A 26656-nucleotide genomic window follows, 5' to 3' on the forward strand; every position below is an offset into this window, starting at 1 on the left:
TCCATAAAGCTCACATTTCAGAAACAGAAGAGATAATCCTAAATTGCCAAATGAAAGAAATGAGTGAAATGAATTTACCACAGGGGAAAGTCCTCCCCCCAACTACTTAGGAATGCTATTAAGATTAAAAACTGACTAATGTTTTAGTAATTCAGTCAGTCCTGAAATCTACCTTAAGGCAAAATTTTAACTCTTATGAAAGGAGTTGCTAGCTGTTGGCACAAACATCAGATTTCTCTTCCTTGCAGGCACACAGCTATATGACATTTCCTGACATCCGTCCAGTAAGGTGAGGCCATGTTAGCTGATGAAGTGTGAGTGGAATGACAATGTGCTATTATTTCCAGACCACAGCTTTTATAAAAGCTTTTCATTTTCTTCTGACTGGGATATAAGTAACTCCAAGGCCCTAGGACAACCTTTCTCAAACAAGGTTCCAATGCCATAAGGTCACTATATGCAGTGAATATGAAAACAGTCACCCAAATCAATTTCCTGAAACTTGCTTCTCTAGAGAACTCAAACTGAGAAAGGCTGCCCTACAGGATGACAGAGCTACATGACTAAAGGAAGCTGAGTCCCTGATAATGGTGGAGAAATTCTTATATGAAAAATGAGTCATTATGAATTTTGAGATGTTTCAACACCTATCATTACTCCAACTAACAGATCACCCTCAACTGACTTTCTCTTAATACAAATTTGTTTACACCCACCTTTCAGTGATTAAAAAGAATACACATGAACCGAATAGCCAGGTTTTTTTCTCCACATAATACAAATGGTTTATGTGATTTTAACATGGTGGTGATTTTAATCAACACAAAGTGCAACACTTCTAAATTTTAATGAAAAAGTGGATATTCTATTTTTAAAATTACAAATTCAATTACAATTTCAAGAAAAAAAGATATACCTTTACACTTTTACATACATACAGAAAAATTAGACTTTGAAGCCCTAACATTTCAAAGTATTCACCCTTCTCTACACAAAGTGAGAATTATTCAGCAATAGCACTATTGATTTTACAGTAGGAAGTGAACACACTCTTCAGAAGCTGTGCTTTGTCCTTCACTTGTATGCTCTCCAAGGCTGTTTTCATTCTGAGCACATTGGGTTCACCAGGATGTGATCCAAAGCAAACCAGCTTAGATTTTAAGGGAAAAACACTATTTCTAGGAACCTCATTACCCATTCTTTCCTTTCCTATGAGGAGGCTGTCCCTACCCGCATGATTCTGAACAGCGTGTTGATATTGTTGTTTCGAATTGTGTCCCGACAAGCAGTAATCACCAGGTTCTTTGGTTTTCCAACTGAAGGAGATGAAACATCAAATCAGTACAATCTAAAAGATTATGAAAACTGTAATTATAAATCAGAGGCCAGCTTTAAAACAACATAAAACTCAGTGGAAAAGACTTCTATGGTAGGGAAATTTAACCAGTTTATGTTACCACTCCCTAAAGAAGATACCTTGGTGAGGCAATTTATCACAAACCAAACCTAGAGACCATCTCAAACCTAGAAACCAAAAAGTTAGTTTTATAGTGCAGGATCGAAGCTCATATCCAAAGACATTTCCACAAGAAGTCAAAGCATTAACCCAACAGCAAATTTCAGGTATAAATCTCTGGCTTCTTTTCAAATTTCAGGTACACATTTCTGCTTCCTTTAGCTTATTCTACTGTTCTTTGTCTAAAATTTAAGTTGGACACTTACTGATTTTCAGTCTCCCTTTTTTCCTAATGGGTATTTTAGGCTTACCTCCTAGGGATATGTCACGAGGTGTTTCTTTGGAAGATGCAGCAAGATCTGAGAAAAAGCTGAAAGTTTTCTTTCCCTTAGAAGTCTGGAGACTAAAGCTAAACAGTAAGCTGACTGAAACAAGTGACTTGTGGAAACCTGAGTGTTAAGGTGTGCTACATTAGGCTCCAATATGAATTCTTCAAGCTTCCAATGTCTTCAATGGTTCCTACCCCAAAATTACAGTGCTACAGAAGAGACTTACCCCTCAGACGACCTGCTCTTTGGATTGCCTGATTTACTGCTTTAAGGTTTCCCAACAGCTCCGTGTGATTGTTACAGCGAATTTTATATCCATTTAGCAAGTCTTTATTAAGGTCATAGAGTTCCATGTAGCGATTCTTCATGGTTTTCCTGTGTAAATCAATAGAAACATCACTGTACCTCAGTATGGCAGAATTAAATGAAAAAACTTGCAAAAAGACAGAAAGGGAACACCAGATTTTTAACTATTATCATTAAAACAGGGTAACTGCTAAAGTTTGTTTTGAAAACAAGGAAGTTTCTACTAAAATCTGTTTCTTCCACGTAAGTGGAAGGCAAAGTGGCTTTCCTTGGTGATTGGTTCATGGTTTATTTGAATTTAGGAGCCAACAATTATAAAGTTCCCACTGTGCTCGGGGGTAGGAAAAAGTGAGCAAGATGATAAACTATCTTTAAAGTTACAGATTAATATTCTATTAGACAAAAGTGACCTAATCTTAATATTTTTAAACAACTAACAAATTCAGCTATATCAAGATTTTAAAAATAAGGGCATAATATTAAAACTACAATGAGATATTACCACATAACAACGAAAATGGCTAAAATAAAATAAGTTGATAATGCCAAATGCTGGAAAGGATGTGAAGCAACTGGGACTCTTACACACTGCTAATGGGAATGCAAAGTGGTACAGCTACTTTGGAAAATGATTTGGCAGATTCTTCTCAAGTTAAGCATATACTTATGTGTCAACTCAAAACCAACTTGGCTTAAAAAAAATAAAATATATACATCTGAGAGTCTCTAAATGAAATATAAATAATTCAGGAAAAAAGGTTTACAGGTTGGTGGTCACTTTCCTCCAATTTAGTACAAATGCCTAAAGCTGAAAGAAAACATATATAAGTGCTGAAAGAAAACATAGGTGATCTATAATCTGGGAGAAAACTTCTAACTATAACTCAAAATGAAGAAGTATTAAGGAAAAGATTGGTCGATTCAACCAGATAAAAATTTTAAAAGCTTTTCCATGGCAAAACCAAAAATAAAACAAATTTTCAAAAATCTAAGCAAAGGACAAACGACAAACTGAAGAAAAGTTTCTAGTTCATATCACAGATGAAGGATTAATATGCCTAATATATAAATAAGCAAAAGAGTAAACATTCACACATAAAAAGAAATGCAAACAGCCCTTAAAACAATAAAAAGATGCTCATCACTGCTCATAATAGAATTAATGAAAATTAAAACTACAGTGAGACCACTTGTAACTCTGGGGAAGGGAAATCCCAGGGCAAAATACGTAGCTGAAACTGAAATCAGTCAAAGGGAGAAGTAAAGTTTAAACCCGTTTATTGTTTACAAGCAGTTGTCCCACGTCCATCTCTCCTGCTGCAGCAGAAGCGAGCGAATACTCCCCCCAACCTCTCAGGTTCAGATAAGCCCTCCCTCGCCCAGGTAATTACCCATTGAAATGGAGATGGACTACTTCTCTCCACCCCTTGAAAACCACCTGTTGATATGGAGATGCACTAAAGGCAGGCAAGAGATTCTGGAAATACTGCTATTTTATCCACACCACTTTTCACCCAACGAACTGGTATATGTCCTAGAGTTTGCCAACATACTCCACTGGCAAGGCTGAAGGGGAAGGTGTTTCATACACGACTGATAAGCATGCACTGAGGATAAGGATCTAACACCTACACAGGGGAATCTGGCAATATCTTGCAAAACTCTGTATGCATTTGTCATTCACCCCAGCAATCCCATTTTATGACTTTTTCCCAAAGACATCTTGTCAAAGATATGAAAAGATTATATAAAAAGCTGTTCCCTGCAGTGCTACCTATAATAGTAAAAGAGCAATCCAAATGTAGGCAACTGGCTGAAGAAACATCTGAAGAACAAGTGCTGTGCAGCTGCAGAAACAAATGAGAAGTATCTCTGTCTACTATGGAGTGATATCCAAGATTATTGTAAATGTAAAAAAGCAAGGTACAGTAACATGCTCTGATTTACCTAATGATTGAGGAGGTATGTATTTAAGTTTTGATTGGTTATTTATAGTGAAAAAGAGGGAACATAATGGAGGTGACAGGAATGACAAGTTAGACATTTTTGCACGTTTTATAGAGCTGACTTTGGAACTATATAAACATGTAACAAATTAAAAAGGAAAAAATGTCAATCCCCCAAGATCAAAAACAAAATGAACCTAACTGTATATCAAATCTGTGGGATTACCCAAAAAAGATAAATAATTTCAAATGATTTTAAGATACAGTAATCTGACTCAACCTCCCTGCTGGAATATACTCTAAAGACACAAAAAAATAGGAAAAGATCTTAAACTGTTTTCAGCAATCATATTGTTGATTGTAATATTGGCAATTATTCTTAAATGTGGTGTTATGTACTATGAGATAAAGTAAATAGTTATGTTGATATTGGTTGGAGCCATGATTTCAGTGTGAGAGAGAAGGGATACAGCTTTAACCTCAAAGCTAAGAGCCTGTATTCATAAATCTGAATGGAAATAGTATGAGATCATATATATATTCTCAGTGAAAAAATACATACATTTCCTAGTACTAGCCATTCAAAGGCCCACAAACACTAACCTAGCCAGCAGCAATGAGCATTTCTATCGCTCAAACGATCAACTCCAAACACCATTTCCTACTAAAAAGAACCAGAACTCCTTAGAGAAATGACTGATTCCAGATTTTGAACCAGAGATGTACTAGATAACCCTAAAACATCTTGTACAAGAAAATAAGGAACTAATGAAACTAATAGGCGATGTCCAAAAGTACCTGTAGCCAGCCTGTAAAGGCTTTTACTGGCCAAGGACAGGACAAGTCAGCCATCACAAAGAATAACTGAAATGGACTGAAGCACATTAAGTATGTTAAAATACATGAGTTTGTAAGGATTTTAAAGTCTCACTAGTCAACTTGGAGGATGCTAGGGAACCAACTCATTATTCTAAAGCTGATAGATAAACTGTCTTTCCTTATACACTGTACCTTAGGGAACCAAATAATTCATTAATTCATGAGGAAATGTTATTCTTTGTAGAACTAGTCCAACTAACATGAAGAAGAAATAACAGACTATCACTCTTTTACAAACCCTAAGAGAATACTAGGCAATGTTCATCAACTGCTGATACCACAATTAAAGAGACAACTACACAGGGTACGCTTCCTCAGAGAAGTACACAGCACTGCTCATGAAGTGTTCTTGCTGAAAAACTGAACCTGAGTCTGATCAGGCCTCTAGATTTACCTATGATTCCAACAGAAATACAGAATAATACTAAACATTACCACGAGGATACAATCAGCAAAATCCAGAATAGGAAACTACAGGAGAAGGAGGGAGTTAGGAGAAAGAGTGAGCAAGCAAATTTGTGGATTAACAGACAAATTCAATGCATGGTCTTTGGATCTCCGTTTGAACAAACCACCTTAAAACATACACACACATTTATGAGACAGGAAAATTCAAACACTGGGTTATTTTGTAATATTAAGAAATTATTTTACATTTTTCTAAGTATGACAATGGTATTACAGTTACTGTTTTTAAAGGCACATTGTCTGAAATATTTGTGGTTGAAATTACATATGTCTGGAATTTGCTTCAAAATAATCCAGGGCCTGGGAGAGAAAGGTAAATATAGAAATGAAACAAGATCAGCAATTAGTTGATGACTACTGAAGCTAGTTGGCTGGTCTATAGGAAATCTAAATAATCTATTTTGGTATGTGCTTGAAATCATCAACAATTATTTTAATAATAATTTGCTTCTGAAAAATACCATTTTAATTATATGCCAATAATTCAGGCTTTTCAGGAAAAAACACAAAGAGCACCCTGGGTGAATTCTTGCCTCTAATATATACACATAAACATCATCCAGTTAACTATTTTACTGAATCTGCCTCAGTACAGTTCATTGCCAAGATATATTTTTCATCTTAGTAACTAAGCAAGAAGCTACTAGACCTGTACTTAACTTTTTTTAGTATAAAATGTAATACACATTCAGAAAAATTCACAGAACAAATGTTTATTAACCAGGTCAAGAAACAGGACATTGCCAGCATCCCTGAGGCTTCCCAACGTGTTCTCTTTGAACATAAGCCCTCCTCACCTAGGAGAAAATACCTTATATGATACTCTCTTCCCTGCATTTCTTGGTATTTTTGTCATCTATGTATGCTTCCAAATGACATAGTTCAGTTTTGTCTGTTTCCAAACTATATAAATGGAAGCATTTTGTATATATCCACTTGAGTCTTATTTCTTTCAATCTCCATTATGCTTGTAGGATTTATCAACAACGACATGCTGTTATATGTCACTGAGATGTACACATTCTCATTGCATGTAGTATTCCATTGTACAAATAGATCACAATTTATCCATTATACTGTTGAGCTTACTTTGCATCATTGTCACTTTGGGATTTTGTGAACAATGCCTTTATGAACATTCTTATACAAATATCCTGGCTTATATGTGCACCAGTTTCTCTAGGTTATAAACCAGGAGTAGAATTGCAGGGTCATAGGCTCTGCATATTTTCAACTTTACTGATAATGCCAATTATTTCCCAAAGTCATTGTACCAATTTATACTCCTACCAGTAGTATCTGGGAGTTGTTATTGCTGACATTTTTAACCTTGGAACTGTCCTAGTGATGGTAAATACTCACATGTCCCTCATCAGACGAGCATCCTCAGCTCGGACCAGCAAACTTCGGATCAGATTAGAATTATCAGCCATGTCAGCACTGAGCTTCTGATGCACTGAGTGATATTCATCCACCTGGAGATCACGAACACTCAGGAATTTAAAAGGCCTCACAAACTTCTGGAGAACTAGACTGATTGAGAAGGCCCTATCCATCATATTCAGAGGACCTTTTCTTTCCCTTATTCATTTGTACCATCTTAACTATCTCCCCTTGTTTCATCTCCTCATCAATGAAATAATTAGCCTATGCTGCTTTCAACACTCTAGATGACATTCCATTTGGATCCTTTCCATGTCTTAGCATCAGGAGCTCTAGCAACATACATATTAACACTTAAGGAATTTCGAGTAGGTATGTTGTACAACATAATTTGGGACCAATCACAATCCTTTTCTTTTTCTTTCAAATTTGAGTTGGTGGAAAGCACTAAAACAAAGAGTAAAGTAGATACAACAGATAAGGTGAAGGGCTAACAAAGGAAAATATTAATATGAAAAATTTTAAATATGCTCCTAAGCCAAAGAAATCATGGTAGTTGAGTTAACCACTCATTTTTATAAAAGAAATCCTTTAACTAGTGAACTCTCCAATATGAATTCAATTTTGATTTTAACAGTTTGCAAAGATTCTTTAAAACATGACTATCACATAGTATACACACACTTGTAGTATCATTTGAATCCAATGTAGCATTTGAATACAAAAATATGTGATTAACAGACTAAACTGAAACACGGGGTTTTACAACCTTGAGGATTGGTCCTCAATTTGCAATGAATGGTAAACATTACCACGAGACATCTATGTCCACCTTCTCAGTGCATCCACTAGGTGCTCTTACCTTAACTAGCACCTTTCGTAATTCCTCAAAGTAAACAGGGAAATCCGCTTCTACCTGAAGGTCTTCAATAGCAAAAAATGATGCCATTGACTGGATGATATCACCAGCCAAATCGATATCATCAGTATTTACAGTGATCTATCCAGAGAAAACAAGAGACATGCACAGCATCCTCAGATACTAAAGACAAATTTCACTGAATTTCCCTATATTCCGTATAGTTCCTAAATTTTCCTATATTCAACACATTTACTGAGCATAAATTTGTATGTTGTGATGAATAAGATAGGGCTTAGCCCTTAAAGAAATTACAAACTACATTCATTATTTCTAGCAGCAGGCTAAAAGATCAATCCTCTAGCCTTACAAACTAAACAACAAATTCAAACAGTGAAAATGTTTTTGTTCACCTCTGTATTCTCAACTTTTCCCAAATTAGACAAGGAAGGGCTGAAGGGAAGGCGGAAGGGAGGCAGAAAACTGCTGGTCTAGATTATTCCCCAGTGTCTAAGGTGATTAACAGACTAAGCTGAAACACGCGGTTTTACAACCTTGAGGATTGGTCCTCACTTTGCAATGAATGGTAAACATTACCACGGGACATCTATGTCCATGACAGTATACATTACCTCCCCACTGAGTTTTATTTTTATGTACAGCTGGCCACCATTCCGTAAGGATGTGAAACACACTTGAAATGGAGCATTCTGAATATTAGTGTCTTCTGGTAACAGGAAGTTCTGGTTGAGCCACATAACAACCTTAAAAATGAATAGGATGAAATGAAATTCCATTATAAGTACAGTCATTCTTACTAGTCATCCTTTCTAGTTTTACTGCTTGGTAAGCAAAGAATTATACTTCACGCTGCACCCCAAGAAAACACTTATCACACTCTCTTTTCTCACCGCATACCTGTTCTTGAGTAACATTCATGATTATGTCTGACCCCACAGCATGCATGATTTTACAGCATTTTCAACTTAGACGTAATCTTATATGCAACACAGAAACGTTCAAGAATGGTGCTAATTCCGTTTATACATTAGCTCTTCTGTGGCTATATCCCAGACAATGTACTCCACTGAAAACTATTCCATTCCACTCTTAAAAAAGTTTTTAATGAAATATGCATGCACACACAGCACAGACACAGAGATATAACCACACAATAAGAGTAAGTTTTAATACACAGTGGTTTACAATGTAGGTTCCACATAAAGCCTTTTAGAAGGTCTCACCTATAGTGTTTTTGGTTCCACAGGATGGACAGGGCCTAAGAAGCTACATGATTAAAAAGCCTCACTGAGGATTCTGAAGTCCAGCCAAGGTTAAAGTCCACTGGTATTAGTCCTTTAAACAGTACAAGGTACTTTTACACCAATTATGTCATCTTCAGCGGCTCCCTGTGAGACAGGACTAGCCTCACACTTATTCACAAGGAAATCGAGGATCCGACCAATGAGGGCAGTTCCCCAGAATCACTAAGAATTCAATTAGTTAATGTAGCATTTGAATCCAAAAATATTCCTGGCTCCAAGACCCACTCTCTCTCTATCCCAAAGCATGTTCCTCCTGAAACACTATGTCAGGACAACCACACTAAGATCATGGTAAGAATTCACCTGTAACTAAGGATTGCTCAGATAAATTTAAAGTGAGAGAAGATATTTTGGCAATGTTTTTGTTAAAAGCTGCATAACTCCAAGCTACATAACTCATCTACTTCATAATTACTGCTACCAAATAACTCGTTCATGTAATCCCCCTTCTATGAAATAACATTCAAAGGATGCTAAAATGCAAAAAGTATTGAAAGCAAAAGGCCAGCCACTCACCCTCTGTGCCCGCTCTGCAATGGTGAAGTTGACATAACTAAGTGGCTCGCTGGCAGGGTCTGGGCTAGTCAGCGCATACATGGAGAATCGGGGCAGCTGTCTTGTCAATTCAAATACATGAAACTGGGTGCTATAGTCAATCAATGGACAAGAGAAGTGTAGAATGTTATTTCAAAATGCAAGGCCCAGAAAATAAATATAAAGTCACTACTAGGTCATCAAATTGATATTTACGGGTTTCACTGAAAGAAAAAAAAAAAAACTTGAGGGAGAGGTATGACAATAATGGGTTTGGGGATTTAGAGATAACATGAGCCTGCGTAAACACATACATGCACCAACGGTTTAAAACACCCTAAAAAGAATGTAAACAGGCTTGTATCTTCCACAGACCTAGAGGTTTTTCTTCACAAGCTGAGGTTATATACAACTCTGATATAAAGATATATCCTACCCCTTGCAGTCTGAGTGGCCAGAACTAAAAGTTGACAAATCATTAATTAGATGATTTTTGAACTTCTGTGATTAGATTATCGTACTAAAACCAGAAAACCACCATCTTAAACTTACATACCCTTCATTTTTTATTTTTGAAAGATTTCAAGTTAGGGAAATAAAAGGTCACAGGAAACATTGCTTGAGTGGGTAGGACCATTAAATGACTTCTTTGGCCCCCCAGAGTCAACAGCATAATGAAAAAGCTACACATCTTGCCCTTGTCAAGTGCTGCCTGGAAATGAAGTGTGACTTGCAAAGAAAGGGTCACCTGCTTCTGTAACCCACGAAGGTTTTCAAGTGCAGATCCACAGGGACATCTTTGGGAGGTGTTATTGGAATGTGGATGGAGCTGGAAAGGTTGTGAATGCTGGGATGTACCACGTGGCTTTCACCTAGAAAAATCCCCTCTGCAAAAATCAATACTGCTCGGATGATGGTGTCTACAGGGAAGAGAGAAAACAGCAGCTCAAGAGCCACTCCAATGTGGCACAGATACCTACAAATGCCACCTATGAATAATTTCTTACCATTAGAAGTGGAAATGCACAATTCCGCATGAGCAGCCTGAGCTTCATTCCCCAGGTTGACTGACAGGGCAGTGTGGAGCTTGGTGTTGGCTGGGATGATGCCCCGATGCCCATCAGCCTCATTCAGTGGGCTGCTCACTTCCATCTGCAAAACATCCGCCCACATCCACCTCAGCCACCAAAACAAGTGAGGGAATGTCAACTTTAAATAAGATGTTTATTTGGCTCCAAAAAACAGACTCCCCATCATCTTCCTATATTAATTGGATTCTTTATAATTCAGACGACTTACTGCATTAGCACTCCCTAGCTCTACCTGCCCTTTTCCCAAGGGAAAATACCCTTGTCCCTTTCTGTGGTGAGGGAATTTATCCCATCATGCCTTTTACCATTTTCTATATTGTTCTTTTAGAATAACAAATGAAAGTCACTTAGCATAGCAAATTTGAATACAGCTATGCATGAGAGGACAAATAAAAGTCCTACTCCCCAGCCCATCTGCCAGCAGCTGATAGTACACGTACATACACACCTACACATACGTGCATACAGAGCTGTGGCCGTTGTCAATTTTTATTCTTTTATGTAATTCTGAAAAATAGAAACTTCTTACATATTATTTTTGCTTCCTTTCTCTAAATAATGCCACAGATCTTTCTGTATTAATCCAAGTTGTATATACCTCATTCTCTTGAGCTGCTTAAATTCCCCAGCACATTGTCCCCACTACTGGTCAACATTTCAGATGCTCCCAACTGTTCACTGCTACAATAGTGCTGCAGTAAATGTCTTTGAACACCCATGCAAATATTCCTACAGTTTACCTACCTGGAAGTGGGATTTCTAGATTAAAGGATACATGCCCTCTTAATTCTGACACCAGCAAAAAGGCTGAAGCAGTCCACAACTCTGCGGGGGTAGGAGAAAGCCCCACTGTGGCAGACCTGGACCATCCCTCTCTCATTTGCCAATCCTCCCAGTCATTCCCAACTCCTCAGACTCCATCCACGCTCCAACATTAGAACCTACCTTGGTGTTCTCCTCATAATTACGGAGTTCTAGCAAGAGATTCTGTTTTTTCTGACTCAGCTCTCGGATCAGGTCCTGCTCTACGCTGGTGTCCATGAGGTTCCCTCTTGTCTCAGCTGTGCCTGGCAGGTAGCCCCTGACTGAAGAAAAGGAAAAAATACTCACCAGACTGAGGTGAGCCCATGCTAGCCAGGTCTACTTTTAAGTCATCAATTACCTGTTCTCAAAACCAAAAATCTTTAAGTTCTCCTCTCCCCACCTTAGGTGAATTTATTAGGACAAGAGGACAAAAACACTTTACAGTGGAATTTACTTGTATTCTCACTCAATCCAATTGAAAATCTGCCTTTTCAAGGATTTTTCCCATCCCAATTTACTTTCCCCATCCACTGAGCAGCAGATTAACTGTATATGACCATCCATCCGGTAATCTCCCTCCACCACACCAGCAATTGCAGAAGAAAAGTTGTCTTTAAAGATGACCTCCCCAGTTCGGTCACTTCGAGCATCGACCTAAAAATAAACAAGAACTTAAAAAATAGCTTATAACAGTTTTTTTTTTAAAGACATATAATTTTTAAGTTAAAATCAGTTTTAAAGGTCATCTGGTTGGCAGGCTTCAAGAGTACTCCATGGAGCTCTGTGGCTTCTCAAGAGGCTTCTCTCAGCTATGCTTTCTTCTTTTTCAATAAAAGCTATTTTACATTTTAGACTTTACATAATATTTCATTTGGAGAAATGGGTGAGCTGAGAGGCATAACATATCACATATATAGCATAATGCAAAGTCCAAACTGTCTGGGTTCTGATTCCAGCTCTGCCTCTTGGTATCTATGGGCTCTTGGGTAAACTTCCTAACCATTTAGTGCTTGGTTGCCTCCCCTGGGGATCAGTAACAGAACACGAGGAAAGTAACTGTACCTATTCCTCACAGGGCCGGAACAAGGCCTAAAAGAGTTAACACATGTAATGAACTAAGAACAGGGCCTGGCACATAGAAGTATAGAAGAAATGTTAGCTCTGTATAAAAATTTGATCTCTGTTATATATAAACGTATAAAACATATTTATATCTAAAGTCTGAAAAATTCCAAGCTAGCCCAATCTTCCACCACATAACATTTTATAATAACCATGTTTAAGAGTTCTTCTCCCATATAAAAACTACCAAAATACCTTAGAGAGCCCTCCTATGCTCTTTGAGTCCCCTCTCTTCCCAGAAAAAGCAAATAAATAACTGAACAGGAACAAATAAATGAATTTCAAAAACTACAATGAAGGATAACCACTTAAAATAATAACTTTTGTTCCAAGCAAAAACAAAAATCAGTAACAATAAATCAGTATTGTCAATAAAAGGCTAGCTACAGAAAATCTGGTAGCACAGTCATTTCAAAGACCAAATGCCATTCACTACTTGTGTTTTTTCATAAAATACCCTTCTGGGCAAAACTGTCCAACCAAAAATTAAGTTAGGTCACAGCCTACTATAAGCTCCTACCCCCTATCTGGAGAACATCTCATTCAAGTATCCACGCTATTAGTAACATTGTGTAAGCTTGAAAATTACAGATGCTAAAGCCTGTGAAGTAATGAATGGCCAGCATTTATCAAAGCACATTAACAAAACCCTCCAACTCAGATCGAACTGAACTTGCTTCTGCATTTCCACAGTATTTTGCAAACAAGAGGGTTCACTTGCTAATAACTAAGATGCAGGGGTACAAATTAGTATTTCTGTGGATATTCTGTTCTTTTGTTTTATCCACCTCTAAGGCTGGGAGGTTTTGCAACACAGAGGTTTTGGCCCTGGAGGACAGGATGGGCCTCCCACTCAACAAATGACCTTCTAAAAACAAAGTTAATTGGCTAGTTGCTTTTATTATTTTTGTACCTACATTTACATGTTGGATCTGTATATTTTCCTTTTCTATGCTATTTCTGTTAAGTGTAGATATCAGCTTTTCTACTTATATAATGAACTATGTAATTTTCTTATCTTTTTTATGTCCTGGAACAGATTACATAACAAATTCCTTACAATTTTGAAAGCTTTTAACTATGAAAATAACTTGGTTCAGAGTCATAGTTAAAGGTAACTTTTGATAACTTTTCAAATCTAGTAGTTTTCAATTCTTGAATCAGTCATAGAATTTATATTCCCTCAGAACATGGTCCATTTAATGGATTTTCAAGTTCTTAATAAGCAACTACAGTCTTCCCTTATAATTTTTAATACTCATACCAAAGACAAAACCAAGTAGAGAAGCAGGAACCAATGTAAGTTTTTAGAATCTGTTCTTTATACAACACCTTAAAGGAAGGTTGCAAGGTACTGACCAAAAGTAAAAATCAAGGAGAGAAAGATAGGAATTAGTTGATTTCCTCTGGGCAATTAGGCACTGACAGACAAGAAAGCTAAGGCCCATGGTATCCATGGAGATCTGGCAGCTACTTAGGCAGTTTCTAACAAGGCAATCCTGACTCGCCGCAAGACTAGAAAATTCTGATTTGAGGTTAAAAAAGGAAAGAGAAAAAGGCTTTATTTTGAAACTATAGCTAGGAAAACAGTATGATAACATGGTTCTTCCTATTAACTCTTAAGTTTTCAGTCAGTCTTGAAGATTTATCAGCAAAGAGCTCTACAAGTAGCTCATTATTAGCATATTAAAATGCCTTTTTTCACCAGCCTATGTGTCGGATCAACCTGATTAAATTGATTCTCATTCCTTCAAGAAAAAGCTTTAGAATCTTCCTGAAGACCTGCCCCCAAATAGGGCTTATAAGACTGTAAGGATACTCACTCTCTTGTAATGTTGACAACTATAGCAGGAAGAAAAAATGTGGGAAGATTATGAAGTTAAATTTGAAAGCAGCCAACAAACTCAAGTTTTTATTCTCATGTTAGTGGTTCTGAGTCCTATAGCCAATATATCTCAGATACTTATTACTTTGAATTATACCTGAACTCTGCTATTTAAACTTACCTTTCCATTAGACCAACCAGTTATCAGTTCACACACTCCATCAGAATTAAGATCAAAAGCATGAATGCTCATGGCATGATTTTTGGACTGAAAAGGAATTTCAATAATTAGTACAGAAGTCTCTCAATAAATATAAAATCCCTGAACATCAGAGGCTGATTCATACTAACTTTAATTCTCCAATATCGGGCTGTCTTGTCATAAACTCCAACTGTGCCATTGGAAAGGGCATAACCAAATCGACTGCCATACATAGGGCAAAGAGAGGTGATTATCTACAAAAAATAACACATAAAAATACAACACCTTTTCATTAAGGTTCATCTTAATAAGAAGTACAGCCTTATAAAATTGCACAGCTTGCTACAATGGTGTTAAAATTAGATTTAAATGCATTTCCAATACATTAGTGGAGACTGAACTCCCATTTTCTATGATCCATGTCATCTATTTCAGAGTTGGGTAATCAGAATTAAATAAACTCACAGTGTCTGCTGTTTTAGACATGCTTATGTGGCAAGTTTCAGCAAATTATGTAAAAAAATAAAATTGAAAGATTAAGGAGGAAATAAGCTGAGTATACATGATCTTGAATATGTATAATAGATGTTATACACACTAACTCAAAATTTTTAAATGATTATTCCACTTTCCTTAGCTTACAATATCCTACAGTCTGAATTTTAAAAAGACTTGTAAAATGCACAACTGAATTATCTTTTATGTGTATATTTTTCTTTCCATGACATAATTTGTTTGCTAGAGACTTTTTTTTAGAAGAAAACAATCCTTTGAAAAGTGAAGGCCCACCTACATGGATTTGTGTATGTATGTAACAATATACAGAAAGCCTATACAGAAATATTTATTGGACTATTTGAGGATGTAACATCCTTAAAAGGGTAAAATTTTAGATATTGAACTAAATTATCCTTTAAAGTTAAAACCAAAGCTCAATGATATCTATGATCTTGCAGGTCTACCTTCTGACACTAATACAAAAAGAATTAAGAAATAAATTGTATAAGGCAGAGAATAGTTATATAATTTCCTCTACACCTCCAGCTTTTCTACAAAACCACCCACTTCACTTAACTCTAAATACAAAGTGCTGCGTAGGATTTCAGAATTATTTAGCTCAAGGCATTCTTTTGGCAATACTTAGGACTGCTCAGCTGCCAAGTGAATTATAATTTTGCTGATGTGTGAAAAGACATTTGAGCATGGAACAAAACCAAATGGAGAGGACAGGAAAATGGCCCTGACATGAATGATTTTATCAAGTCCACATTTTCATAAATTTAGCCTCAGATTCCCTAACTCCCTTGATGCTTCAATAGTTACTGGTTTCTTTCTTTTGTAGACTGAAGGATTAACAGTCACCTCAAATCCTTAGCTCTATTTCATGTTCTTCCTGTTCTTTTCTAGGATTTAGGGAAAAAGGTATCCCTAAGAATGCACTCTCCTCCCTTCTTGTACTTACAATGAGCAGAAACCCAACCAAATGTAAATGATTAACAGAAAATGGTAAAATATTTACTACAAATCTGAATGAAAGGGAAATGATAACTCAGGACAGAGCACCTACAGGCCAAGTTGTTGTCTGAGATGGGGGCAAACCCCTTTAAGAATCTAATGAAAGTTAAGGACCCTCTCTCCAGAAAAATACATGTTAAGCACATACACATAAGACAGAACCCCTTGTAGAGACACCCATCTTCAGACTGCTTGCTGACTTTTGGACTCATTTCACCCCATCATTTTTCTGTCCACGACTATCAGTTTACAATTTTAACTGTGAATATAGTTAAAAATCTGTAACTCTTGCTATAAGATAAAGACAAATTAGTTAAAATCACTGAAAACACTTTGTATATCAATGTGCATGTTTTGTTTTTTGTTTCTTTTTATAGTTAGCAGAAGAGAAGCCTGACTCTCCCGGGCAGCTTCTGTAAGTGGCAAGAACAAGTGCTCGAGGTGGGTTTGAGGCCAGTGCCCTCAAGCTTTTCTGATACAGACTCTCAAACACCACCTGATTAAATTTTGCAGAATCCCACCATTCTGATTTCTGAGATTCCCTTCTGTTGTCTTTTTTCTGTCGATTTACAATGTTCACCAGCCAATGCTCCTTTATCCTCTTCTCCTTCCTTATGTCAGAATATCCTAATTCATTTTTCTGCTTCTGCATCACTCAATCCAGCACCAAATAACCATCCTAAGAATGCGAAAACTACAAAGGATAAGGGCAATCTTTAGATACTGCTTAAGAAAAATGAAGTTTAAACTCTTTAAGAAACACCTCAGGTTTAATTACATGAGTAATTCTAACTAGGCGAGATCTCTAAGATCTAATTTTTAAGTTCTAGAGAAATGTGTTTAAGATGTACTTAATTTGAATGAAGAGAAAAAATATAAAATCTCCTTTAGGCACTTCATTCAGTCCCATTTAATACGACGAAGAGGAGGAGGAAGACAAGACACAAAGGTTCAAATCTGGATCATGCCACTTAATAGCCATTACCTTGTACAAGTAACTTAACAAAGAAACTTAACATCAGTTTCCTCATCTGTAATATGGGAATACTGATACTTTCCTATTATGATTAAATGAGTTAGTTCATGTAAACCACTTAATATAGTACCTGGCATGTATTAGGTGCACAATAAATTATTAGTAGTAATAATACTAGTAGAGAAGTATAAATTAATTAAAAGAAACACCTTTGTGTGTTCAATAATTTTTCTCTATTTAAGCAGTCCTTTCAAAATATACCTTGATGCAGGATTTTTAAGAGCTTCTTTCTCTGTAGTGCACAGCTCTGTTTAATCCCTAGAGTTTTTACCCTAAAACTGTCTGGGTTGTAAGACGATGTCCTAACATTATATTTGACGGCTAATCTATCTTGCCCAAGGTTACCATGATTCTTACATCTGTTTCTGTCATTTCTGCCACAATCTCATCCTCTTTAAACACTCGGATATCAAAATCCTCAGATCCAACAAGAAGCTGAAAGGGAAGAACATCATGTACATTTAGTTCAACAAGTGAACAGAGCAACATTTCCAAAAAACAAAAGATTGCATAATACTTCCTACATTGCTACTGCCACCCAAAAGTTCCAATCTCCTAACAATCTGGTGGTCAGGAAGGTTCCCTCTAACGGAAAGGTCCGCAGATTGGGTCAGTGAAGGGTAAGTGGCTATTACAGATTTTATCCTGCCTTATGCGCTTCATGTCCCGCCAGAATATGCTCTTCCACCAGGCACCTGGAAATGCTCCCTCATTCAGTACCTCCTCTGCCTACAGGTAGAAGCAGAGCCCAGTATTCATGGAAAGCCTTAGAAATTATTTCAAAGGCTAAGAGGAATTCTGAAATTCCTGAAAAAGTTGGCCAAAACTGAAAACTTCTTACTAGTATGGTTTCAGGAGAAAGTTTTAAGATTGTGAACATGATGTGGTCCCAACAACTGTTTTACTCTCTCTCCCCTTCCTGGGTCTTTCAAACACTGTGGCCTTGATTTTTATGTCAAACACACACAAGTGATTTATTGTTCAAAAGAGAGAGGAGAAAGACAAATGAGGCCAGTTGATGCATCATTTAAGCAACAGAGTACTGAAATCAACCATGAAAAGCTAACACTTCTCTCAACACCAGTGTCACGGTCATGGGAAAATTATTCAGCTGAACACAAAAGAAGTGCCTCCTCCTCCACCTACCTCTTTCTTCCCATCACCATCAAAGTCAGACAAAGCCAAGGAATGAACATTATCTCCAGTAACCTGAAAATAAAACCAAAAATAATTACTATGCCATCTTTTTTGCTTAATCCAAATGTTAGCTATGTGAAAAAGAGGATTACACAAACCACCAATGGGTGCTATTTAAATCACAAATATCCTTTTTTAATGTACAGAATTAATAAATAATTAATTATATATTTAATGTGAGAATGTACATTGAGTACTATATTTAAGGTACAGAAGTATTACATTAATGTACAGATTATACACAAATTTTATTTAATGTACAGAATTATAAATATTACATATAAATATTTTATTATTTCTTATTCAATAAAATCCAATCGTTAAAAATGAACAAAAGCAAAAAGGATGTGAAAAGTTAAAATGTTTAAGAGTACTTAAGGAATGTTTTGTTTTTCATACCGTCCAAAAAAGGTCATTTCCTTCATGATCAAAACCCTGCAGAGCACAATTTCCACCAATAATTGCAAGAGGAGAGGAAATGTCTCCCAATGTCCCCAGCACAATTGCATTGGCCCCATCTGCTACCTAGGAAGAAGAAAGAAGACATAAAATCTCAGATACAGCGATGTGCAGGCATGCTGCAAGTAACATATATCTTTATTTTCATATGGATACTCAAATGCACCTGTCAGCATCTCCGAGAGGCAGGCCAGGCAGTACAGTGGGGACAGTCATTGCAGCTTATGGGTGCTTATGCAAGGATGAGCAAAGATCCAGGATAAACTCAGGCCGCTGGCCTCTCACATTTACGTGATGCAATAACCTGCTACAAAATCTGAGACTCTCTGGGACTTCCAGGTTTGGGAGGCCAAATTCTCCAGAGAATCCAGACTTATGCCTTTAAAACACCCAAACGCTTGTCATCTATTTGAACAATTCTGAATGGAAATCTTTTTATTACTTTTTGCCCAGTTCTCTTACTACTACTCTTTTTAATTACAAAGTTACTAAAAAATACAAAGAATAAGAAAACAAACACCTACATACCTACCATCCAGATTTACTAAATGTTTCAGACTTCTGGAATAAAGTACATAAGCATAATTTATTTTTGGAAGAGCCAAGGACATCTTTCTAAATGCTAATTATTTATTGTATATGAAAATAGTCTTTACTTGCATAATCTATAAGTAGGAAAATATAAAAAAAGATTGGCTGTAATGAAAAAAAAAATTTTGTAAGAAATTCCAACTGCTAACTGGCCAATTAATCAAATAAAGTTACAAGGTAAATAATAAAGGAAAAATAACTACAATATGTAAGATAAAATGTTGAGATTTTTTGTTAATAAAAGAATTAATTAAAAGGAAATAAATAAGGGTAAACACCCCAAACAAAAAAAGTAAAAAGGAAAAGGAAATTCATAAGAAACACAAATCACCAACAAATATGAAAAATGTTCACTCTCACAATATATCATTTTTAATATTAGCAAGGATGAAAAATAACACTATCCATTGTTGGATGGAATTTAATAAAACAGACACTCATATCCTGAGAGGTGGAAAACACTCTTTCTAGAGAACAATTTAGCATTATCTAACAAAAGTCTCATTCAGGAAAGGTTTTAAATCAGCAATCGTAAACTGAATCATAAACTGAATCATTAATTTTATGTGTCAATTCGGCTAGGCCATGGAAGTCTGATATTTTGTCAAACACTATTTCAGATGTTTCTGCAAAGGTATTTTTAGATGAGATTAACATTTAAATCAGTAGACTTTGAGTAAAGCAGATTACCTTCTATGGGGTGCGTGGGCCCCATCCAATCAAGTGAAGGCCTTAATAGAGAAAAGACTGACCATCCCACGGAACGAAGGATTCTGATACCAGATTGTCTTTGGACAACCCTTCCTGGATTTCCAGACTGCCGGTACCCTGCAGATTTTAGCCTGCCAGCCTCCACAAATATGTGAGCCAATTTTTAAAAATAAATCTCTTCCCACTCCCTCACTCTCTCTATATACACACATGCTATTAGTTCTGTTTCTCAGGAGAACCCTTATACAGTTCTAAACTCAATCTCAGTCTTATACAAAAAAAACAGGAAGATTAACTTTTTGACCTTGAAATAGGCAAAGATTTCTTAGAAGGTCAGAAAAGTACTACCATTAAAGAAAAAAATTAAATAGCTAGACTTCATCAAAGTCAAAAACTTTTGCCCACCTACTTATTGGAATAAACCAAATACTGGGAGAAAAATATTTGTTATATGTTAAACTGACAAAGAATGTGTGCCCAGTATATCTGAAGAACAATTATAAGTGAATAAAACACACAAACTACCAAAAAAAAAATAGGCAAAAGACTTACACACTTCACAAAAGACATACAAATGGAAAATAACCACAAGAAAAGGTGTTCTGCAGCTCTTGTCACAAGAGAAATGCAAAAATGAAACAATAAGATACCACTTCACACTTACTGAAAGGGCTAAAAAGACTGGCAACACCAAATGTTGCTAAAGAATGTAGAGCAACTGGAACTCTCAAAGACTGCTCATGGAAATGTGAAGTAGTACAACCGATACAAGCTCCAACGTGGGTCAGCCTTGAAAATATTATGCTAAGAAAAAGAAGCCAGTATGTATGATCCCATTTATATGAAATGTCCCAAATAGGCAAATCTATAGAAACAAAGTAGATTAGTGGTTGCCTAAGGATGAGAGGTTGGGGGTGACTACATGGTTTCTTTTTGGGATAATGAAAATGTTCTAAAATTGTGGTGATGACTCCACATTTTCAATAAACTAAAACTGCTGAATTGTATACTTTAAATAGATGAATTGTATGGTATGTGAATTATATCTTAATAAAGCTGTTGTAGAAAAAAGTAAAAGTCTAGTATGATCCCACTTTATTAAAAAAAATTTCTCTTAGTAAAAAGTCTGGATATATCAATTTAAGAGTGGAGTATTATTTCTAGATGGAGATTTTATGGGTGATGTTTTTTCTTTTCACCTCCCTATCTTTTTTCTAATAAATACGAAACACTTGGTTATTAAAGTTGTGGTAGCCTACAGGTGGCAGGCTACAACAGGTGCTTCTTCTATAAACTGTTCTACTAAACTTTAATGCAACATCACCAGACCTGTTTGCTGGCTTCCTGGCTCTTGGATGAATTCTCAATAGATCCTGACAGATCATCACAAACATACCTCATGAGAGGTAAGCTGGACTTTCACCAAATGGTTACCAAGTATGATCAAATAAGTATTAAGAGGATAAAGCAGATGTAAATGGCAAAATATCTATGTTGCTTAACTGCACTACAAGAGCCACATAACAAACCAAAATAAATGTCTGATCTCTTTCAAGCATAAAAAACAATGGGTAATGGTTGTAAAGGGGTATACTTGCCTCTCTGTAGAACAAATCTGAATTATTGTAGACATCATAAGCCAAAAGATTAGTCTGTGTCCCCACTAAAAGCGCATCATAGCCAAGTTCTGGGTTCAATACCCCTGCAGTCAGGCAGCTGACTGCCTGGTTAATGTTGAGAAGCGAAACATCAGATTCCAGGGCGCTCTGGACAACCCTCGATGCACTGAAATGCTGGTTCCGTGTATGAGGATTATGAATAAAAACCTAAAACAAAAACAGTTAATTATATTCCCTTAAAATACCAAAAATACATTTTTTTAAAAGACCCAGGTTATTAACAGATATCAACACTAACAAGAAGTTATTTTAATAACTTAAAAGCTTGAAGCACTCATACATAGCACTGTGCATTGCTAGCTTTCAATCACCACAAATTGTTAAAATCCAGTGGTTCTTAGCTTTGTAAAGAACAAGGTAATGGACAAGATCTAGCTATTGTTTATCAGGGAGGTTTATTTGCTACCTACCAGCAGGATGTCAAAACATTCTTACAAACTAGCCTTCTCCTAAATAATCCATAGGAAGCTGTTACCGGCTACAATATGACAGCCACACACCAAAAAATCACAGAAAACAGAGTAATAAATTCACTTCCTTTAGTATCTTTTATCCAGGCATCTAATAAATTCACCCTTAAAACTAATAGTCTTCAAGGCCTGGTAGTTAGGAAATCTGTTTTATAAACTTAAACTGAGTCACACAAATCAAGCTTCCCGAAGGCTTGCACGGTATATATTAGTAAGATAATTAAATAATTAGCCTAAAGTTAATTAACTTAGCAGCTTCAACTTTCCTAAACATAATCACCTGAGTGACTATGTTTCAAATCATTCCGTTTTCTTGGGCATCATCTGTAAAAAGGAAGCTTGGCCTAGAATACGGATTTTCAAGAGGGGCGATGTGATACCACTCCCAAGAGGGGTAAACTGGGATAGAGTAAGGGGAATGTTACGTATTAAAATGGCTTGTGTATCTACAAAGGGCCACAGTACAAAAACCGATATGTAGTATATCTGAGGCATTAAAATTTCATTAGGGAAATTTTCACTGTCTAAAAAAACCTTCAGAGGGAGGCGATGTGGAAAAAAAGAGGATGGAAAATACTGGACTAGAGAGCCCTTAAACCTCTTCCAGTTCTAAAATTCAGTAATTTAAAATAAGTATTTAATCCCTTTGATATAAATCCAGACAAGATTAATTTGAAACTATTACCTAAAGAAGATAAAGACTAGAAATACATAGAAAAGGTGTGGAGATGCTGAGTATCACATTTGTGTTCTCATTTGTGGTAACACCACAACATGCTTTTAAAACCGTTACTGTGCTTGATTTGCACAACAAACCTTGATTTTCAGGGTCCCTGAACTCTAGCACCACATCTTATTTCCTTTAATAACAGTTCTGAACAAAAGAATTCTTTTGGAGTCTTCTAGTAAAAGATATGCAGAAAGAACAGGAGGGGAAATAACCTATGGACTTCATATTCATTGTTACTGGAATGGAAAGAGTTTGGGGGTTGTGGCTGAGAGCAACAAGAGCCCCAGGAGTCCGACTTCTCCCCACTCCCTCCTTCAGTTCTCTGCACACAGAAATGGGAGGCCCCGGGAGACCGACCTGCCTTCAGGCAAGGAGGAAGCCAAGCTCTGTCTTACATCAAATGGGTCATTCCCAGTGCCTTCAGCCAAAGGACTACTGGCTGAAGTTCACACCTCTGTTCTGGCTGAGGGGGTGCTGCTGATAATATAAAGGCAACTGGCCCCTCAGCTTCACGGTGAGAAGAAAAATGCCCCCAGAGAAAAACACTTGCAAGAAACCCCTTTTAAATGTACCCTTGCTCAGTCTCAGAAACCAGACAGATCCCAGTAAGCTCCACATTCACAATAGAGTCGGACTTAGAATGACAAAATCCTGTCTCTAGAGATGTGGGCCCTAACAGTCAAGGAAGGCTTTAGCCTTACCTGGAATGTTTGTTTTTAGAGGAGAATATATTCATAAAATATTACTAATTTTCTAAAAGTCTCAAGATAAAAATATCAGGGTCAGACTTTTCAGATTTGCTTAACATTCTGAATATAAAGTGTCCAATTACATAGGACGGAGGACCCCACCACCTCCATTCTCTCTCTGCCAGCTTCAGAAACAGACCTAGATTCAAGTGCTCCTGCCTCCCACTCTAGGTCACATTCTAATGAAAGAGCTTCCATAAACCTCTGTCTTATCTTCCTGCCTCCATTCCTACACCCAATCTCCTGCATCTCTATTGCAGGACCAGCCAGAGCTATCCTTATTTGAAACATTAATCAAATCCCATCACCCCAAAACCAAGACCTTTACCATGGCCTACAGGCTTTATATGATCAACTCCCTGGCTATCTCATGCCTTTCATCGGTCCTTGCCAAGCCAGAAGCCCCTTGAATTCCTAGAGCATATATCCACCTCATGTCCATTGCACTTGGTGACCCTTCTGCTTGGAGGGCACTTACCCCACATCTGTAGAAAGGGCTTCCATTTCTTTCAAATCTCTGATCCAGTTATGAGAGGCTCACCAGAAGCCCAGTGTGAAACAGCAATCTCCCATCATCCCAATCCCTTACTCTATTTTTTTTCTCCTATGGAGACATTATCTGCTGTGTGTGTGTGTGAGATAATTTTTTCCTGCTAACCGTGTGGCTTCCCCCTAAAATGTAAGCTCTAGGGGGGTGAGACTTGTTTGTGACATTCAACCTTGCACCTGCAGAGCTAAGAACAATGCCCAGCATACAGTATGCCCTCAACAAATCGGGCTGAGCTAGTATCAATGGGGCCTTTTCAGTCCATTTATTTAGCTGCCATGCACCTATAGCAGAACCAGTATGAAATTCTTTTTGGTATTTGTCAGTGCCTTTTAACAATAACAACTAACATTATTAAGTGCCAGGCTCTACTTCATTATACTACTTCATGAAAAATAAATCATTACTTTCCACTTATGTATTCCAAGGCATATCAAATGAGATAACACACAACATAGGTGGAAGTGTCTTAAAAACTATAAATCATGTTACGGCATTAAATCCACACTGAGTGAGAGAACATGCACTCTAATCTCATTTCCACCACTTTCCAGTTGAGTGGCCCAAGCGTTATCTGGAACGTCTCTGAACTGCTATCCTATTCAATGAAGTGGGAACAATAAAAATGTTAACAGCTAATTAGTGATCATTTTCATATGCCAAGTACTTTACACTTACTAACTTATTTAGTGCTCATAACAACCTCTGTGGTAGATACCATTATTAAGTATTTGCCTAAGGTCATGAAATTGGTAGGTACTGAAGCCAGGATCCACCACACCTGTGCTAAACTGCTGGCCTTGTAGCAAGGATGCTGAGATAATTAATGTAATAAATCAAGGCTTTGCAACTGTTAAAAGTTACCACGCTTGGTGTCACTATATTCCATGTCTTTTGGGTATGCCTCCACCAAACCGCAGGGCCTTGATAGGCCTTGTCTGTTGTTCTTTTGGACTATAAGCTTTCTGAAAGCAGGTTTTCAATGAAAAGTGAAATTTGAATCATTTAATTTAGGGGAATTGGTATTCTTCTGTACTCTCTCTTTTTTTTCCATCAAGTTGTTTGGTTCAAGAAGCAGTCTGAGAGTGGAAGGAGTTCTATAGAGGCAGAGGTTCTGGGCTCGCATCTGGGGTTTGCTACTACTTTTAACCCTGGTCAAGCCCCTTCCCTTCTGGGGACTTCTCTTCCTAAAGCTCCTTATCCCTACATTGTCTTGGGTCTAAGCTCCTGAAGACAAGTTAACTGCTCAGAAAAACCATTCACGGGAGACCCCACTGTTCATATTCTGTGCAGAACGTAGTCATCAGCTACTACCGACTGGTTGCTGGGTAAGCCTGACTGGGGGCGGGGCCCAAGGATGAGCCCCGCGGCTGTCGGGGGTACTCTCGGCCCGGCCTCTCTGCGGGTGGGAGTGGTTACCTTGCCCGCTTGGGTGGCGGCCGCGAGGCACGGGTGAGTCCCATCGTAGCGCCCTATGGCGACCATGCGGGGGATGATTTTGTGGCGCAGTTTCAGAGTGAACACGGGCAGCAGCATGACGGCGGCGGAACGGCAGGACGGCTGGCGGCCTCAGGCCGGCGCAGCGGAGTCGACCTTACCCACCGCGGTGAGGGGAGCAGGAACCAGACCGCCAGCATCCCGCTGCTTCAGGCCGGAAACGAAACGGTGCCCGACAGAACCCGCCCGGCTCTTTCTGCGGCGGCGCAGACCCGCCTACCTGCTCCTGCGCTTGTGCCCGTGCCCTGCTCCGGCTGCGCGATTGGTCCGCGCACTCTGCTGAGGCCGAAACTCTCCCGTGTTGGTGATTGGAGTCACGCCGTTGGCTGGTGTAATTTGCGGGCGTTAGGTGCCATTCCACGGGTGTGTCAACGGTGGCCGTGTCTAAACTGCTGCACCCACAGGGCTTCCCCTTGCACCACAACCGGACTACACCCCTGCATATTCCACACACACTGCTACCCCACTCCGAAGGATCATCAAGAAAATGCCTCTTGCCCCTTGCTTCAGCTGTTATATCGATACAGACCACAGTGGTTGCCTGCACTAAGCATACCAATCCTCTCAAAAGGAAGAAAAGTAACGCCTTGGACTCTCACGTTTAAATAGTCCAAGGCCCCTTGTAAGACTCCCTGTATATTTTAAAATGCAAACTTGAAAAAGTAAAGTCATGAACTTCGCGACATGCATTCAAATATTTTTGAGGGTCTACTGTGTGTCAGGCACAGCTGTGCAAATGAGCATCTTTTTTTCAAGTCTAATGGTGTGTCTCTGACTAGTTATAACCTCTTTAGAAGATAATGTCAAAAGACTAAATTTGAGGGCCTTGATGGGATGTAAGATCTGAAACACTGGCCCTCCAAGCTACTGCTGATAGGCCTTCCCCCTGAGTTCTCCCAGCCCCTTTCTGCCCAACTCCTTCCTCTGCCAGCTGTCTAGACCCCAG

The 26656-nt window shown here is 37.8% G+C and overlaps 1 protein-coding gene across 2 annotated transcripts; it reads right to left on the reverse strand.

The window, feature by feature from the left end:
- Window positions 1–831: 831 nt before the first annotated feature.
- On the reverse strand, window positions 832–26211 carry BBS2 (Bardet-Biedl syndrome 2). Of its 2 annotated transcripts, XM_036881008.2 has the most exons (17): window positions 25633–26208; window positions 21637–21864; window positions 18677–18802; window positions 18227–18289; window positions 17438–17515; window positions 14679–14783; window positions 14509–14595; window positions 11899–12034; window positions 11522–11661; window positions 10493–10637; window positions 10234–10405; window positions 9468–9597; window positions 8259–8390; window positions 7630–7767; window positions 6747–6859; window positions 2012–2160; window positions 832–1316 (listed from the first exon to the last, which is right to left on the reverse strand). In XM_036881008.2, the coding sequence occupies exons 1-17, from the start codon at window positions 25747–25749 to the stop codon at window positions 1210–1212; spliced, it is 2166 nt and encodes a 721-aa protein (XP_036736903.2). In that variant the 5' UTR covers window positions 25750–26208; the 3' UTR covers window positions 832–1209. The 2 variants fall into 2 exon arrangements, with proteins under 2 accessions (XP_036736903.2, XP_057348697.1); XM_057492714.1 differs by lacking the exon at window positions 17438–17515 and having other exon boundaries at window positions 25633–26211.
- Between the last annotated feature and the right edge of the window lie 445 nt (window positions 26212–26656).

The sequence above is a fragment of the Manis pentadactyla genome, chromosome 15 (assembly GCF_030020395.1).
Source record: "Manis pentadactyla isolate mManPen7 chromosome 15, mManPen7.hap1, whole genome shotgun sequence".
Classification (NCBI taxonomy): domain Eukaryota; kingdom Metazoa; phylum Chordata; class Mammalia; order Pholidota; family Manidae; genus Manis; species Manis pentadactyla.